Raw genomic sequence first — 19,088 nt, forward strand, 5'->3', positions numbered from 1 at the left:
GAAACCTGAATTATGTCTTCGTGTTAAATATATATTTTTTACATTTGTCTTTTTTTTCCTTTTGATCTGTTCTTTTTTGTTATTTGTTTAATAATCACTCAACATGATCAATGACGTTTCAGGAGACCTGCCACTGATTTCGATGAAGGCTCGAGGCGTCGATCGCAATACAACCGCTACCCAGATGCGCAAGGGTCAGTTCCAGCACAGGCAGTTGCGCCAAAGACACAAGCAATTGTTCCGGCGAGTGTTTTTCGATCTAATTCTCTTGATTCGTCTCAGAATCGTCAAACGGATATCGCTGTTCAACCTAAGGCGCAACCTGCTGTTGCTATAGTTCCAGAAAAAGTAGCAACTACAACTGTAAAAATTTTACCAGAAGTAAAGGAAATAAAACCATCAATTCTGCCAAAAAGGCAAAGTGGGCCTTTTAAAATTCCTCGACCTCCGAGGTTGACTTTTGAACAAATTGATGCTCTGAACAACAAAAATAGACAACCTGGCCATGATCCTTTACAGAAATATGCAAATGTTGGCTCTAGCCGCCTTATTGCGGCTGCAGATTTTACCACAGTACGTGCACAACAAGTTGCCACTCCGCCTACAACGTCAAAGTTAGATAAATTCAACCAAAGGTCTACTGATTCAACAGTAAACATTCATAAGGTTGCAAAAAGTGCACTCTCGGCTGAAAAAACACCGGATTTATTCAGCAGCTTTGGAAATGAAATGCTGGGTGCTCCACCTCAACTCGAATCAGCAGCGCAACCAACTCAAAATTTTGGTATGGATTTGATTAATGAATATGGTATAATACCGAGTGTTTCTCCAAGAGGAAAGTTTGTAAGTCAAATTAAAGACAGGAATAACAACAGAGGGACGCATTTCAATGAAGTTTCCCAAAATATGAATCATTTGCAGAAAAAGACACAAGGCAATCGTCATTTTTCAGCGGGAACAATTGACTTACAGCAAGATAGTTCTTTATCCTCAAATCCTCGATACCAGCCACAGTCTCAAACTAGTATGCAGCAAATATCCCAGGATCGTTATACACTCAAAGCGAAACAATCATATTCTCCAGAGCAATTAGGTACCGCCTATGTGCCTGAAACCAATATATTTCGTGGAAGTGAATCACAAACGGGTTTCCGTAATAGCAATCCTAACCAAAATGTTTATAACACCGGGTCAGTTTCCCGGTACGGGCAGATGTCAAACATGGATTCAAATAGTAACACATACAATCAACATAATAATAATAATAATAATCAACAACAACAACAGCATAATTTTTTTAATCAAAAAGCAATGCCCATGAAGACAACAAAGCTGCCCGTGGTAGACACTTCTACACACCAAACAGAAAAGAAGACTAAATCTCATAGTATTGCACCATGGCGCGATCAACATTTAAAATTAAGTAGACAGGAAAATGCCCAAAGCCTGCAAGATAAGCCAGTTAACTTGTTTAAAGACAAAAAACGAAATAATTTTAAGCCCCCTGTTGTTTTTGAGAGATTTACAAACTATCAGGTTGGTGGAAGCAAAAAGGAACCGAATATCGTACCAGAAAGTTTGCTGAAAGCTAATCAGATACGGAAGCAGGAAACATTACAACACACAGTGGTTTCAAATGACAGTCATCACTTAAATACGGGGTTACACTCTCCGGAACAGTATTTCGGTCAAGACCACTATATTGCACACGATGTTGAACTTAGAAATCAAGCTTTTGGAGGCCCAAATTCACCAGATTATCAACCTCAGGTTTCGCAAAATGTTGGTCAGGTTAAAGACTCACATGTCCAAACTGGCTGGCAATCACAAGGATCGCAATTACAAGCCGATTGGCAATCATCACAACAGGTAGCACAATCGCAAAACGGATGGCAATCTCAACAGAATTCACCTTTACAAGGCGATTGGCAATCACAACAGGATGCAGCAATACAAGGCGGTTGGCAATCTCAACAGGCATTACCGTTACAAATTGAACAACAATCGCAAAGTAACTGGCACTCAAATGCAATGTCGCAAACACAAGGAGGTTGGCAAACACATGATACCTCACAGTCATTTGCAAACGATCATTTGAATGCAGCTCTTCATTCTCCAACAAATTATTTCCCTCAATTTATGCAACAGGGTCAACCCATGAATATGCCTTACCAACCTTTTTGGAATCCTACTGCAGCACCTGAGCCACCCACCACGACTACACAGCGTACTACTACTACTACAACAACAACAACTACACAGGCGCCGACGACTACAAGACGACCTACAACACAAGCAGCACCAACAACAGATATCATACAGTATCAAATGAATGAGCTGAAAAAACTTCGAGAGAAGATGGAACGGCTTCAAACACTCCTGCTACAAAGGAATAAAGGAGCAGAAGTATCAACGTCATTCAATCCTACACAAATTTCAAAGCAAACATACAGTAATCAACAAATACAAAAAAGTGCATCTCAATCAACCGTAAATGTTCCACATTCGTTTAATAAAAATACAATCTATGTTGATCCACAGAATGCTCACAATAATAATAATAATATGCAACAGAAAAACAGGAATAACGAAATACCAACAGCAAAAATCAGCGGACAATACGATGTTTTGAAACAAACTTCAACTGTACAACCAGAAATGACTAAAGAAACCACGAAATATATCCACGATTTCAAGACACAAATGCTGCAGTCAATAAAACGGGCAAACGAATATAAAAAGCAGCAAATGTCCCCACCAAGTGAAAAGTCTTTGCAAACCAGACAGAATGATATTTACGACACAAAACCATATAACAACGAAAGAGCATCGCAAGTCACAGAAGGAAACATAAATGATCATCATCAACAACAACAAAAGACCGGATTGCATGGTGCTAACACGAAAGAATCCCATACAAAAAGAAACAACGAAGAGAAAAGACAAAAATATAGAAGGATCTTAGAGTTACTCATAGAGCGGAAAAAACAAAAGGCTGCAGAACAACAGAAAGTCAGACAAGAACAAGTTTCCCAACCACGACCAATCTTAGATGTAAATCCGCCACCTCAAAATCCTTACGAACAATCTCTTCAGCATAAACCTGCATTGGCGGAAATGAAAACAAATTATGTGAAAAAAGAGAGAATAGTCCAAGATCCAAGGATCACAAGTGTTCGACCAGTAGAAACAATACAGACACCTGCTACAGAAATAGCTGCAGAATCAAATATATATCAACCAAATGCGGTGAAAACAACAATAGATAAACTTGCAGATCGACTTGCAGCAGGTATGGCAGAAAAGTTGTCCTCAACGGGAAATGGTAATGGAAGGGACTTTCATGTATTGCCTCTTTCAAGCGATTCTGTAATGGCTGCCTTACGTAATATTGCAGCGAAGGTTTTGAAACGTCATAATCAATCAAATACTGCAACAGGTGAAACTAACATAGACAAGAACCATTCGCAAAGACATCAAAATTATGAAAAGCCAACTTTAGGTGAAATACATATTTCAAAAGGCGTTGAGCGGCAAGAAATTACAACTGAGTTAAACAAACATTCACCTAATCCAACATTAGCTAGCCGGATGTCTACAACAACAGAACGGAAGCGTGTGCAAACTGACGATATGTCGCCAGAAAAATTGGCTAAGCGAAAAGAATTGATAAGAAAGATGAAAGAAATTATGCTAAGAAGAAAGCAAAGGCTCCATATTAATACTAAAACTAGAACTGGAAATCATCCGGATGATTCTAAGGTGAGACCGACGGAAACAAGTCAAATAGAGAAACCAACAATAGATGTTAGCCAGCTACAAAGAACAACGGATGTAAACCAATTCAGGGCACCAATAGATTCTACGGAACAAATCTTATCAAATAGTCCATCATCTATGACAAGTAATAGAAAATCAGTACAAAAAGATAACATTTCAAATAATGACTGGCTGCAAAACAGTAATGTTGATCAAACAACTTTTACTAATAATCGTTCACCAGCAACTCATAACCAAATCCAACAAACTTCACATAAGAAACCAAGGAGAATACAGCAGATCGTAACTGGAATGTCACCAACATCAACTCAACAGCAATACTCAAATAACAATCAAAATGAAGGCAATAAAGCGAAAATGCGAATGTCACCTGATATTGCTAGGTCAATGTTATCACGAGTTAGAAGCATGCTAGCTAGTCAAAAGACCAATGATGCAGGAGGTAAGAATATTCAAGCAATGTCAAACAAAGACGTTCTTGTTATGCCATTAAATAAAGAAATGTTGTTTAAACTTTTACAATCGATGAAAAAGAAACAGGCGAACACTGGAAGATGACGATCCGTTTCAATGTTATCATATGAATAGAAGTATTTTTATGTACCAAGTGCGCAACAGAGCTCAAAACTCCGTTATTTCGTATCTGATTGGGTGCTTCATAAAGCTGTTGAAATTCATTTCCCGTATAATTTCAATAATGTCATTGATCTTTGTGAATTTGTTTATTTGTCACAAGCATCTATATGATAATATATGGTTGAATCGAAGCAAGGAATCACAATTATGAAACTTTGAAACGTAATACGTGTGTGACTAGATTTTGCTTACGTCTGCATTATGCTAAATATGTTTGAATTTTACGACGGACACATAATTCAAAATCAGAGCACGATTTTTTACATTAGACGAATCGTTGACTTATGCGTATGACTACGCACACACTTTGAAGATGATTCACATTAATGTAAGACTGTCTTGTTATATGTATATAAATATATATATTTAACCTGCTATATGGACTGTAAAGAGGATATTGAATGAGTGTAGATTTAATACTAAATTTATTGAACGAGTAATTAAAATCATATTATACTCGCAGATTGCTCGCATGATATTGTTTTATTCAACGATTGCAATACATTTAGTCTTGAATCTACAGGAATATAGTATTCTATTTATCACATATTTAAAAAAGAACGGTTTGCAGTAAAATAAAATAGTTATTTTTCAGTGATGTGCTTATAGTGTAACGCTAACATTAGCGCATTAACGCTTTGTCTGTATATAAATGACGTCATGTCAATGTGTTATTACACTAGTATAATATCGATTTTATTAAATGGCTTTATAACAATTCTGTGTCGTAGTTTATGTGATAAATATAATAGTAATATATTATTCAGTCTGATGTATGTATTTCACATTTTCATTGATATGAGTGTCTGTTTGTTCATCCATCAATAAGATTAAAGACTAGCAGATTTGAGCATGTTCAGCTAACCAAAAGTTTCCTCACAAGGCCGAGTGATCGTTAATTAAAATTCCGCCTATACATTATCATGTTAACAATGTATTTAAATAATGTTATATGCCTGATTAAGCCAAAAGGGAAAATCCGAACAAAAATAAATCGACGAAGGAATATTAACACTTATGTTTCAAACCCCATTGTTCATATATTCGGATGGTTTGGGACTTAAAATATTGACTTATTAAATCAAAATCAATTCTCATCTCATTATGATGTCATGACAGTTTTTGTACAACTGTTTAGTCAGACAATTTTGTATTTGTGTATTTATTGTTTTATTGTTGTTTACACTGTTTTACTTGCCAACGAATTTCTTTGTTTTGGCAAGTCTATGACGAAATGTATTTACATTTCATTATCAACAATAAAAGTGATGAAAAAACCAAAAGGATTTTGTTTGTGATCTCTTTTTACACAGAAGTTCTAACTATATTATCTTATTTTTACACAAAAAGAGTGTGTCATTTTCTCATAGAACTAAGAGTCACTGCGATGAACACAATTGGTGTGACAAATTATCATATCCCTTGTAGAATGGCCGGTGAGCAATTACTTTGTCAAGTCTGAATGGTTGTAATTGAATGGCCAAATATGGTCTTTATCATAACATAGGCCTTCATACTTGGATAAAAGAAACCCGTGGACACACGAAAGCTTCAGTTTGATGAATGGGCATATGACTGAATGTTATGTTATGTTATATGACTAAATCTGAAATAATTTTGACCTTAAAAGTAAAAATTAAATATATATAACCATTATTTCAGAATGGGAGTATTTACGTTTTACGACCACATTTTGATTGGCCACATTTTGATTTGTTTGAATTGTTGTTTTTTACGATTACGATGATGAGGATGATGTTTAAGGTGCTTGAAATTGTAAAGTTAGAGTATCAACAAATAACATCTCCAATAGCAACATATTTAATGAACAAATGTGAACAAATGTTAATTAATTACACATAATGATAATAGCCATGTTATATTACCAAATATATTTTGCCAACTTCGGCTCTACGAATATGACTCCTTGCGAATACCCTGCCTCTTTAAGAAAATTTAAAACGTTTGTACATTGTAATTCAGAATGTAGATTCAACTAATTCCACTGAGGGTTTTTTTGTTGTTTTTTTTTTTATTATTTCATTTTATTTTTGGGACATAACGGGACTGGAAATATTTTGTCGAGACTGACGTTCTATTTGATATAGGTCTACATCAATAACTTGTAGGCATACTTTTAAATCGTTTGCTAACTCCGTTTTGTTTCAGTATGTTTATTCTTATTGTGAAAAATGTTACTAAATATAAAAGCGCTTTTTCCCTGAATCGGGCCTAAATATAAAAATATCATAAAAATTCGAATTTCAATTGATAAGGATATTTTTTAAATATTTTTCCATATCTTTTTGTTTTACGTGCACAATTTGATCTATGAATGAAGACATCAAATCGTATGTTTTTTATGCTTTTGTTCTTCAATGGAGTTCCTTTAACATAAAAAAGTATTCCAAACTCTGTATGTGACACAGGAGAAGGTCATAATTCTCAATAATTATAGGATCAGTTTGTTTGCAATCGGGTCGAGCAGACGTGATATCGTGGCTGACAGTACTAAAATACCTACATTAATTCATATTTTATCAAGCCGTTAAGTTAATTGAGCATACACAATTAATGTAATGCTAATAAAAAAGTTATGTGCCTATTTATAAATTTCCTGTGTACCACAAATAACTCTTTGTCCTATTAAATGTCAAAGGTAATCAACTTTACTAAAACAACTATGATCTGCAATGTAAAATAATTTAATTTTTATCACTATCTGTTTTCATACGGTGACTTAAAAGATTTGTATTCAGTAAGGTAAAAACATGGATGTGTTCATCACTAATAGAAAAACTTTAAATGTGGTCTTTAAAGTAAAAATAATTAATTATCATCACAAGTTGTTCAAAAACGACAAAAACAATTAATTTTTTATCATTAACTATAGTTTGTACAAATACAAAATACATCAATTCTGCAAAAATGTCCCTTACTGCTTTGGTAACGAAGTAGAAGTATCGCGATAAATACTGTAAAAAACAGTCATTAGTCACAAAAAGCATGTAAATTATTATTTGAATCTTGCATCTTTTTTACTTTTCTTAAAATCATCGTACATTATTCTTATTAAAATCATCGTACATTTTACATAGGCATATGTCAGTATACAGTCTAGTCAAGATTGTGCGAATTTGCAACTTGTCTGCATCCATACCAAATGTGCTATCAGAGGCTTCGAAGTATTTTTGTTTTAATATACAGAACTTTAAGCATTTAATATTATTATTGCACAGTTGCAATAAAAACAAGTTTCATAGCTACCTACAAACCTCATAATAATTGAGAGAGAAAAATATAATATAAGGCAAGGCGAGGATCACAGAATGCAGCCCCCGACACAATCCAGTCATACTTGAAAGGCCCCCAGAAGGCAACGAACCCAAAACGGGAATCCATTTTTTATTCAATTTGCGATGATAAGGTTGGAAAATTATTCGTAGGGGAACACTAGGTCACATGTAAGGGATGTGCTTCTAAGAAAGTTATTTTTATTTTAATAAAAGAATAAAATAATGACTTTAAAAAATAATTAAAAAGACATTAAGCGAGTGTTTTGATGCACGATGTTTTCAATAAAAAAATTTGTGCGAGATTATTTCAGAGTGTTTCACAGTTGCATTTGTATTTTTTTGTTTTATTGCCAATGATATATAATCAATAAAATGTCTCAACGTTAATTTTGAATTGTTCTGTTTTTTTCGCATTCAAAAGTATTACAATACAGTTACCCTTGCACGTTCAATATCTTTTAAATGACTTGTCCAACTTTTTATCTGTACTACGCGATTCATTAACAAGTTTATGATTTTTTAATGAAATGACTGAATACATAACATAGCAAAATAGAGAAAAACGGCGTGGTTGTGCTGACTGACTTTTAATCTGTACCGACTGATATTGGTCCGTATCGGTCTCTTTGGTAGATTCAGTTGCAGATGAAATTATACGTCTTTTGTTAATTTCACTGTATAATTAAAGACAAAATTTATCGTGCTATCGCAGTTATTGAATATCTCGTGACGAAATACTGCCTTTATAATTACAAATATAATATATGACACATACATACTTACACAATTTTTCCACGATATTCAAGTTATCTAGACACGTTACTAATGAATCTTTCTGTCTTATTATATCTAGGTTAAAACGTTTGTTACATTTCTCAAGTATGCACCTGTCAAGTTTTCCACTTAAATTCATTTGCATAGTAAGTGTGAACATGCGTACAAAAATAAACTAAAATGGGCATACGTTAACGTTTTTCTCCCTACCAGCTCAAACTTAGAACAAAATGATACAGCATTTACTGTCACACAAAAAATAGTAGAAAGAGGAACGTTTTGTAATGCACATTATGCCTCAGAAAATGTTATTTAATTATTGGCTATCTTTGCTTCTTTTGGTTTGTTGGTAATTGTTAAAATTATAGTGGGTCCTTTTTTGTATGGAAATCAAAATACTACTTTGTTTTTACGACACATTACTGTACGTTCAGCGCTACTTCCTTCAGTTGTTAAACATCTAATATGCTCTTAATCCATAATTAAAACATTATTAAACTCATGTTTGACTTGACATTCCTAAAGAACTCTGAGGCATTATGTGCTTTTAAAAAAGCAAGAGCAAGAAATTGCAATGATTCTTATAAGGGTCAAACTTTGAATAATGATAATCATATTTAAATTCTATGTAGGCAAATCAGCCAAAACGTAGGGAATTTTTATAGTGTTTTATGTGATTGAATATGTTTGATGCCTGATAATCGATACCGAAAGTAGCACAGAAGTTAGTTTCCATGAAGCGGACTCGAAAGAGGTTATGACAGGACTCTACTTCATCCTTCCCTGTCACCCCCCCCCCCCACACACACACACACACAAACACACCACACAACAACAATTCTTTCCCGTTTCTATAATAAAACAAGGCATTTTTTAATTACTTACAGTTGCTAAAGTACATTAAAGTGATTTACGTTCTGTCATTTTTAAAAGAGTAAAACATTTTTCTTCAGACAGCTGTCAAGTATTTCTTTAAATCAGCATTTAAGGTGTTAAAAATGTGTTCTAAAGCATGACTGGACGCGACATAAAAACATTTTTCACAATTACTTATCTTCAATTTCTGTCAAAGAAGTCCCTGAGGTCGGTAACATTTTCTTTTCTATTCACATTGACATTCTATATACCAACTTAGTTGAAAAAATTTTATACCCAATGATACGAATAAATACGAATTAATGCACAATGTTTTTACATACAATAAAAACGGGTTAGAACAAAAGTCGCGTCCTTAAGAATTATCCTTTGGGGAACTTTATTTTTTCTGACATGAATTAAAATATATTTACCGAAAAAAAATATAAAGCTTTGCAATGACTAAACTGCATGAAAGTGAAAACTCTAATTTTAAATATGTAATAAAAACAACAACAACTTTTGAAGTTTTCGTTTGAAGTTTAATAAATACATTTTTGGTCCCAAATCCTGATGTTCTTTGTCCAAAAAGATTTAATGATCGTATATTTCAAAATATTCTTCAGTGTTTTTTTCTCATAAATTGGACTTCAATTTGCAATTGTAATAGAAATTTTAGAAAAAATAATAATATCATTAAAAAATATATACGTTTAAAAGTGTCCAAAAACTCCTTACTTTGATATAGTTTTAATTGTAGTTTAATTATTTTTTCCAATTTCTATCGCGAAAAAAAAAAATTTCTTTGTTTCTTTGCAAATCGGCATTTTTTACATTTTGTAGCATAATTATTCTTTCAGTCTGATATTGCTAATGCTAGTGTCCGATACAAAAATCTGGATCGTTTGATCCTGGTCCTGATCTGTTCTTTATAAACACGAGATAATACGAGTTTAATATGGGGAAGCATGATTGTTCCTCCGGCATGGCTTGAACCCAATGACCATCTTTATCCTTGCCACCCACCTAGTTAAAAACTATTGACCACACGACATTCGTTTTTCTCTGTAAAACAAAATGCTTTACATATATACGTTTTCGTAATAGACACATGTAAGTGCTTAACTTTCTAGACCGCAAAAAGCGCATGCTCTTCAAAGGGGACCTCCTTCGTTATGTTACATTTTCGTGAAAGATTTTAATTAATAAGTCATTTGTATAATAATCATAATAATTCTCTATGCAATAGTCGTAATATTAATTCATACACCGTGTTTTATTATAATAATGAAAACTTTACGTACAGACGACATATAACATATTACTGATGTGTTGTCTACGCAACTGTCACAACACATAACTATATATAACAGTACGGAATCCCGTTATGACCATCAGCTTTTCCACTTAGGATGTACGCGAAACCTATAAATTATCCTTGGATTTCTACTTTTTGGTATAAATTTAAGGTCGAAAATTTCAATGTACATATACATGTAGTTTTTAATTGCCGTTTGAAAAAATCAAGTTTTCAGCTTTTCGTTAGAGCAAGTAAAGTGAAAATTAATTGCTTAATATAATGTGGCCGAAAAGTTGATGGTGAAAACATGATTTCGTAAAACTACGTATTTTCGTAGTATTACGGAAACGTTGAATGACCTGCAATAAGTGAGATCATGTTTTGTTGGTCGACCGATTTTAATTCGATTAAATCAGACATTTTAACACAAATCAGTTTATCTTATTCACAAAGATTTTTTAAACAAATAGTTTATTTTACCGATTTTTTTCTCGAAATATTTTAAGTTTTTGTCTAGGCGAAAAAGCATCCTTTGTCTTGTTAAACATTTGTCAAAACAAATCTTAATACAATTTGAGAAAACTGATTAAGAATGACATAATATGGTCTAGTCATTGTGAATAAAACGAATAGATTTGTGTTAAAACAGATTATCAAATCGAACAAGAATCAGTGGTCTTACACCTCATGATCTCACTAATTGGAGGCCCTTCAACGTTTCCGTATTTTATTTTATTTTACATACTTTGTCATTTACTTGTACAAGACATCTTTGAAAAATGAAAGCTTTTTGTGAATATGCATACCATAATTTTACACGAGACTTCATTTGTTTTGCATTCCAGAATTTATTCTATTGCATATGACTTATGAGCATGTATGAAAAAGGCAAATAAGAAATAAAACAAATACAAAAAAGCACGTGACTTATTTCTTATGACATGATATTTTTTATCATAATTTATGATACTGAAGGTTTGTTACGTTAAATTCAACAATTTTTTAAATCAAAGAAACTTATTGTGTGGTTTGGTTTCTTTTCTTTTTTTGTTATAAAGACTTTGGCAGGTTATATAGCCTTTGTGTGTTCCCTTGGGTAAAGGAAAAATCAGAAATATCAATGGACAGATGCATTTAATTTTAGAATTGCATAACAACTTCGAAACAAATCCGAACACGTGACTACATCGTGTATTGTTTACATACTCTAATTATTTTTCAAGATCTTTATTTATGAAAACAATAATGTATTTCTAGTTACAGTGATGACGCAGCTTGAATATTTTTCCTTGACTGATTTTCGTTTAAATAATGTTGTTGTTAAACGATGGCGACACATCAGATCTTGTGAAGTTGTTTATTTTAGCCAGTTTCGTGCGAAAGGTTGAAAAACAAATGTATTGTAATAAATCAAACAAGAGATGGTGAGATGGTGTCATTCTTTATTTATACCAAAGGAAGTCTGGACAAGATTTTAATTTAATAAAATGTTTTCTATTATTAAGTATGCATGTAATTTCTTACCATCTGACGAATACGAGGGATGTCCGGAAAGTTCATATACTACTTCATTTTTTATTGTATAACAATACATACGTTGTACAAATTTTGTCAGCAAAAATATACATATCTAGCGAACACATTTATCAAAAATTACTAAATTGTGACTTATGTTTGTATTTTTACAGCATTTACATACAACATATATACATCGTCATGGAGCACTTTGACAACGTCAAAGGCGTCAATTTAATTTTATGTTTATCCACTTTTCAATTTCTTCCGATTTAAACAGCCATATCTGCATGCCTGGCATATACTTTATACATGTTATGTTCCCTTGCTATAACTTTATGAATTTCATATACTACATTAAAAAAACAACAACAAAGGTGTCACTGGTTCCCATACTGTGTGTGAAATGTCTGCCTTTTTCAAGGATTGTTGTAACGCAAAATCTACGACATTTCGGCCCATCTGATACGTTTCTTATACAAAATACTGTCATCACCGCTTCTTAATCGTGTTTGACAATTAAACACAAGTTGACCTTAACAATTTATGGTTGATTTTGTTTTTCAAGTAAAGATTATAATCATTATTAGCGTTGCTTTGAAGTTTAATAACATTACGTTGCTCCGTCCTTGAATTTGACGTCATTTTTGCTACACAAAACTAACGCAACTTCATTGCCTATAATCGTCGTTAACAAGTTGTTTCTTTGCGTATGACGTCGTTAATTTCACTAAATATCAAGCAATAGTACCCTATGATGTCACAACATTAAAACAAGAGTTTGCGTTAAAATTACAACTTTTAGAGGAGTTATTGTCATGAAATCAAAGTGTTCCGTGATTCGTTGATCATGTTGCCATGGTGATTGGCGATTTGCGAATACAACTTTTATCAAGTTTTTTAATTTAGAAATTTGTAGCAGAATAAATACTTAAGCAAAATATTTAATCATCATATTAATATGACTGCTTATAATAATTTTATAGCCTTGTCTACGAACTTTCCGGACATCCCTCGTACATCATGTTAATTATGAAATAATGTTTTTAGGAAAAAATGTTTGTCATTTTTATTACATTGCCGCCTTCCTATAATCTTAATTTGAGGTATCTGTTTGTAATGCCACGTTTAAAAAAAAAATATGCACAAAAGGAAAAAAGTATACATTTGATAGAAAAAAGGACAGTGTTGCAAGGTGTTTCAAGGGTAAAAAGCTATTTAGGACGTTATGTAATCGTTATAAAAACATCTGTTTTGTCAAAATTAACCACATTTTTTGTAAGCAAGCTTTTTAATATGAAAGATAAAAATGAATTTATCATTGTTACTTGTCCGTTCAAAAATCTGCCGAAGGAATGCTTCTACAAGAGAAAGGAAATCAAATAATAATTTTCGAATCGCTTTGATTGAGTCTATTCATGAGAAATAATGGAAAGTGCAATATCTGTGTCGCTCTTTTGCACTGAGTATGTTCAACACAATCAGACTCATCATTTTAATCAATGATGGAAATGGTTAGTTTATTTGTATCATTTTTATGCTCCCCCATGGGAGAGGTATATAGCCGCCGCTTTGTCCATCCTTTGTTAGTCCGTCCGTCCGTTTGTCCATATGTCCGTCCGCATTTTCTTGTCCGTGGCATAACTCTGAAACTACAAGCGGTAGTAACAAGAAACTTTGTATGTCAATAGATTTCATCAAGTAGAAGTGCGTAACTCTGTGGTTTTTTTCGTTTTTACACTTTGAACTTTGTTACAATAGGCATCAACAAGAACTTAGTAAGTAGATTGATCGCATTGAATAGAAATACAGTGCACAAGAACATTTACTCTATCTTGCCTTACTTTGGAGTAATTTCCCTTTTTCATACTTTGAATTCACAAAAGGTATCAACAAGAAATACTTTTTTATCGCATATTTTAACAGTTTTAACCTTTTCCAGCATCAACCAATAGCATAACATCTTTATGTTTAATTTGGTAAACTCTTTAAGGACAAACTGTGTCCAAAACCTATTCGGAGTGTATATCCCGGTTCGATCGGCTCTTGTTGTACTGATCGAGATGCAATTTACATGTCTAGGTCCTTTTAATTGATTTGACACTTTGTGATATACTGTTTTATTGAACGATTAGATAAAAAAAAACTTCATTCCTTACATCTGTTTTTAGTACTTCTTTCTAATTTACCGTCAAGATCTTATATATATATAAGATGTATATACATTAATATAAACGTTTCTGCTATGCAGAGCATATTTTGTTTAAATAAGATACCATATTCATCCTTGTCTCCCCAAAGAGGTTTTGAATTAATTTCGTGTTTGACATGATATTACAAATCGTGGGTAGTGATTTATGTAACACACTTTCCTGAATGTAATGTGTTGCATGAAATAAAGTGGAAGACACATTATCTTATGTAATCCTTGAGAAGTTGACACGTTTTCTTAACTAATACGTGCATTACATGTCATTTCTGTTAAAATGATGGAATAAATTTTCTCTGTTTGGCACACGTCAACCGAAAAAGAAATCTAGATTTAAATAGATAAGAACGTCCTCTTATTTATTTCTCAGTGCATTTTAGTTGTTGTGTGGTTGCCAATAGTTAATAGATTAATCGGTCGATCGGCCGTTCATTTGTCTGAATTATTCTTCGGTCTAAAAATGACAAATTTGACCGTATGGTCTTGATAATCAAAATATGAATGATGTTTCTCAGAACAAACTAAAAATTAGAATATACATGTATTTCCTTCTGCTTTCCTTTATTGTTGAAATAAATTAACAGTAAAACCACCGACTTGAGATAAACAGGCGGTTTAAAACAATTTTAAGATTACTAAAATTTAACACATACGTATATTGTGATATATTCGGTATGCTGCAAAATTGTCTACTCACATTTCTTAAATCATATAACTAAATCCGGCTTATTCCCGTTTTTGTGACCACATAATGTTAAATATGTAAAGTTAAAATGACAATTAAAGTCATGTTTGTTTGTTGAAGCTAAATAAGCATTTCCTTGAACAGTAGAACATGGCAGTTTGATGTGGATCCTTGTTCAAAGAAAAGCTTTACACAATAATTTATTGTTGCCACTTCATAATTGTTTTGTCAAAATCATTTTATTTTAGCTGGATAACAAAACAGCAATTATGTGAGTTGAGCTCTTAATATATGTAAGAAGATTAAACAGAATATGAATATCAAAAACGGATAGCATTGTTTAAGGAACAAAGCCGCAAATAACGCCAATCCACACAAGATCCCGACTAGAAACTATACAAGGACATGATGTGAACACGGTCAAAGAGAGTGTAACCAAAACAACAATACAAGGCGAAAACACGAACCCTGAAGTGCACATTAAAGTTTTAAGGGTACTTAGGGGAAGGAGAAATTAATACCGAATCGGCGATTAATACATGACAAATATAACAGTCGACAACGCAATCAGAAAGGAACATGGAAGTGTACATGGAACTGTCAATCAAACAAAAAAGCAAATTAAGCAGACAAAGAGATTAAGTCTCAAATTATGTAATCGGCTAGAAGTTTGCCAGGTCGGCAAAAGAGTACACCAAGTTTCCAACGTATAGCGCCAGAGCTGCATAGAAAAACAAAAATCATATTTAGTGGGAAAATGATAATACTGTACAGAGAGAGCGCAGATCGTCACTGTGAAAAGATTTCTACATATATGATTCGAGGCAATTCTAGGTATAAAACACAGCATGCATTTGTATACATGTAGTAATTAATCATGTACGATGTTATCTGCTGAGCAGCTATTATTCTCATTATGAAGTCGCTGTCCGAATGATTCTGCAGTCTATGAATACTCGTACCGGATAGGCCCTCAGTGATGATCAGTCACTGTGTGTTGATTGCTTCCAACTTTTCTGCATTGATCTCAGATACAATTATCACACTCAGCAGCTAGGCCAATCCTAGGGATAGCCTATCTGATTCCCCTTGATGCACATGAAGTTACATTTGCTTTAATCAGTTGACGGACAGTCTCTGAAATTACTCGTACATCTACAAGAAACAGTCAAGCTCAAGAAAACAGCTTAGCTTGGTCATCCATAGGGAATAGCCAAGTGTGTCCATACATAGGAAACAGCCAAGATGGTACTGCCAAGATGGTACAGCTAAGTATTCCAAACCCGGTCGCCTTCAAATCTAGCTAACACATTACCTACTATTTCATGGAGCAATTTGTGTGGTGGATTGAGTATGAAGATGTACGAACATTAAATTACAATTTGCATTATCTGTAAGATTACTATTGAAATAGTTTTATTACAAAGATTTAAATAATTTTCCTATTAAATCATGTGATAGAAAGTTTTTAATATCTCTTTCAATATTTGTTAGAAATGAGTGCGTTAGCAAAGATTCTCATAATACCAGAGTTGAAATATACTGTACTTATTCGCATGCAATGAATAAATCAAGCTGATCAAAAGACAAACCGACATCATTATGTCATATTTATTATCATTTAATCAGGCGTCTCTACTTAAAAAATGTAATTAACACCCAATTGTGTTATATAACTTGGCACACAAACGTTAATTAATTCAAACATTATTTACAATTATATGTCAATTAATTCAATCATAAATTTAAATAATATGCTATTATATCCACACTGATTCGGTTTAGGTGCCATTCCGGTACATAATTAGACCAGTTGTAGTCTAAAATATCGTTCTTGGGTATTTTGACGTGCTTTAATCTAAGTCAATTTCTCTATTTATTGCATCAGTGTAGTTTTTGTGTGTTATGATGACTTTAAAAGTTGTTTTTGTCCATTTCCAAAGACCTCATTTCTGTGCGGGAGGATTAAAGATGTACTTCCCGCTAGAAAAAATGAGTTTTTCAAACTGAACAATTTAAACAGTGTCCCAACAGAATGAAGATTTCTAAAGATTTCTGAAAAAAGTAGATGGCTAGCATATTATATTACGGGCCTCTTTTGACCCAAATAATGTTGATGTTTAAAGTTGAAGACAGTGTATAATTCATCAAGGCTAGTGGAATTAAGCCTCAAATGTGAAAGATATACTTTTATAGGATATTGAGTACAGAATTTGACAAGGCCATGTCATTTAATGTTCGGCAATTCGATAGACAGATTTAACAAGTCAATACCAAATATACATCCTTGTTTTACTACTACTAAATTTGAATAAGTGCACAAAACATAAATACATTGAATATGTCGCGATTACAAAATATAAAACCTTTGTTTTATTTCCACCAAACTGTATCAGGTAGACAACTGATTAGTTGATTAATCCTTCTAAGCCCTTATTTACCACATTCTTTTTCACCATTTCTTTTCCACCATTTTCTTCTTCACCATATTCTTGTTCACAATTTCCCTCTTCACCATCTTCTCCATCACCATGTCCTTCTTCACCATATTCTTGTTCACTACATAAACTAAAGCCAAAATATTTATCATTTACCTCGTTTCAATACTAAAAAAAATAATCAGATGACAAAAATTTATATTTTGTCACTTCTCTACTGTATCTTACTTCATATATCATTTGAACTTATTCTCCAGATTAGTAAACAAAATAAATCGTGTTTTATTTAAAGCAAATACATGTAAATGTTTAAACTGAAATAGATCTTTTCGAATTTTCTTATCCTTCTTCTTTAGATCCATTTTCCTTCCTCTGTATTCTACTATTACTTCTACTAATACTTCTTCTCCTTCTTCTCCACCATCTTCTTCTTCACCGTTTTCTTTTTCACCATTTTCTTCTTCACCAACTTCTTCTTCTCCATTTTCACTCTTCACTATCTTCTTCATCACCATTTTTTTCTTCACCATATTCTTCTTCACTACCTTCTTCTTCACCATTTTGTTCTTCACTATCTTCTCCTTCACCATTTTAGTCTTCACCATTTTTTTTACCATCTTCTTCACCATTTTCCTCTTCACCATCTCTTCTGCACCGCCTTCTTCTAGACCACTTTCTGCTTCACTATCGTCTTCTACACCATTTTCTTCTGTGACATTTTCTTCTTCAACAACTCCTTCTTCAACTTTTCACCATTTATATTTCACATTTTTTCTACACCATTTTCTTTTTCACCATCTCTTTCACCATCTTCTTCATTGTCTTCTTCTTAACCACTGTCTTCCTAACCATCGAATCCTTTGCCATCTACTTCTTCACCATTTTCTTTTTAACCACTTCCTTTCACTTTCTTCACCATTTTCTTCTTAACCACTTTTTTGTTCATACTCTTATTCTTTACCATATTTTCAAGATATTTTTTTCGCCATCTTCTTCGTCTTTTTTTCCTTCTCGTAATCACACTAAATTAATATCAGAAATAACAAAATCGCAAAGGAAATAAAATATGCATCAATGTATCATATACTATGATTTTAAACATTTTTTCGAAATAAATGAAGGAAACATTGTCTTTCATTTCCAAATACCATACTTTATTCATAAAATCACCAAAAGTCCAAAAACAGTGTCAGTTAGGTTATACATGAAATCATTATATCATCACTGTTTAAGTAATATATTGTTGTATGAAATTTATTCTTTAGTTAATAAATCTGCCTACAAAAAATCACTATGATGTAATAATCGGAAAAGAAAATGATTACAATGTAATACGTATAATGCATAATAGCACATAAAATATGACAAATCATTATCGCATGAAAACAAAAAAAAAGTACGAAAAATGACAATGTCATTGAAAACCTATTAGAAAAAGTAAAAAAGCAATAACATACTGATAATTTAACAGTAAGAAGGGGACATTATCTACCAATACAAAACTGTAAAATGTGTGTCTCAATTTATTTCCCTTGTCTACGAAAGCTGTTTATAAACAATATTACACTAATCTAACTTGTACATTGACAACACTTGTTTT

General features: G+C 32.7%; 1 protein-coding gene across 1 annotated transcript in view; it reads left to right on the top strand.

The window, feature by feature from the left end:
* The window catches only part of LOC132750381 (putative mediator of RNA polymerase II transcription subunit 26), a gene marked incomplete at its 5' end in the record, with an annotated part of 31,023 nt that extends 25,324 nt beyond the window's left edge, over positions 1-5,699 (top strand). The window contains 1 exon segment of the mRNA XM_060740349.1: positions 123-5,699. Coding sequence (XP_060596332.1) covers positions 123-4,338 — 4,216 coding nt within the window. The 3' untranslated portion in view covers positions 4,339-5,699.
* Between the last annotated feature and the right edge of the window lie 13,389 nt (positions 5,700-19,088).

This window comes from Ruditapes philippinarum, unplaced genomic scaffold, assembly GCF_026571515.1.
Source record: "Ruditapes philippinarum isolate M1 unplaced genomic scaffold, ASM2657151v2 ctg1555_1_1_1_1, whole genome shotgun sequence".
Classification (NCBI taxonomy): Eukaryota; Metazoa; Mollusca; class Bivalvia; order Venerida; family Veneridae; genus Ruditapes; species Ruditapes philippinarum.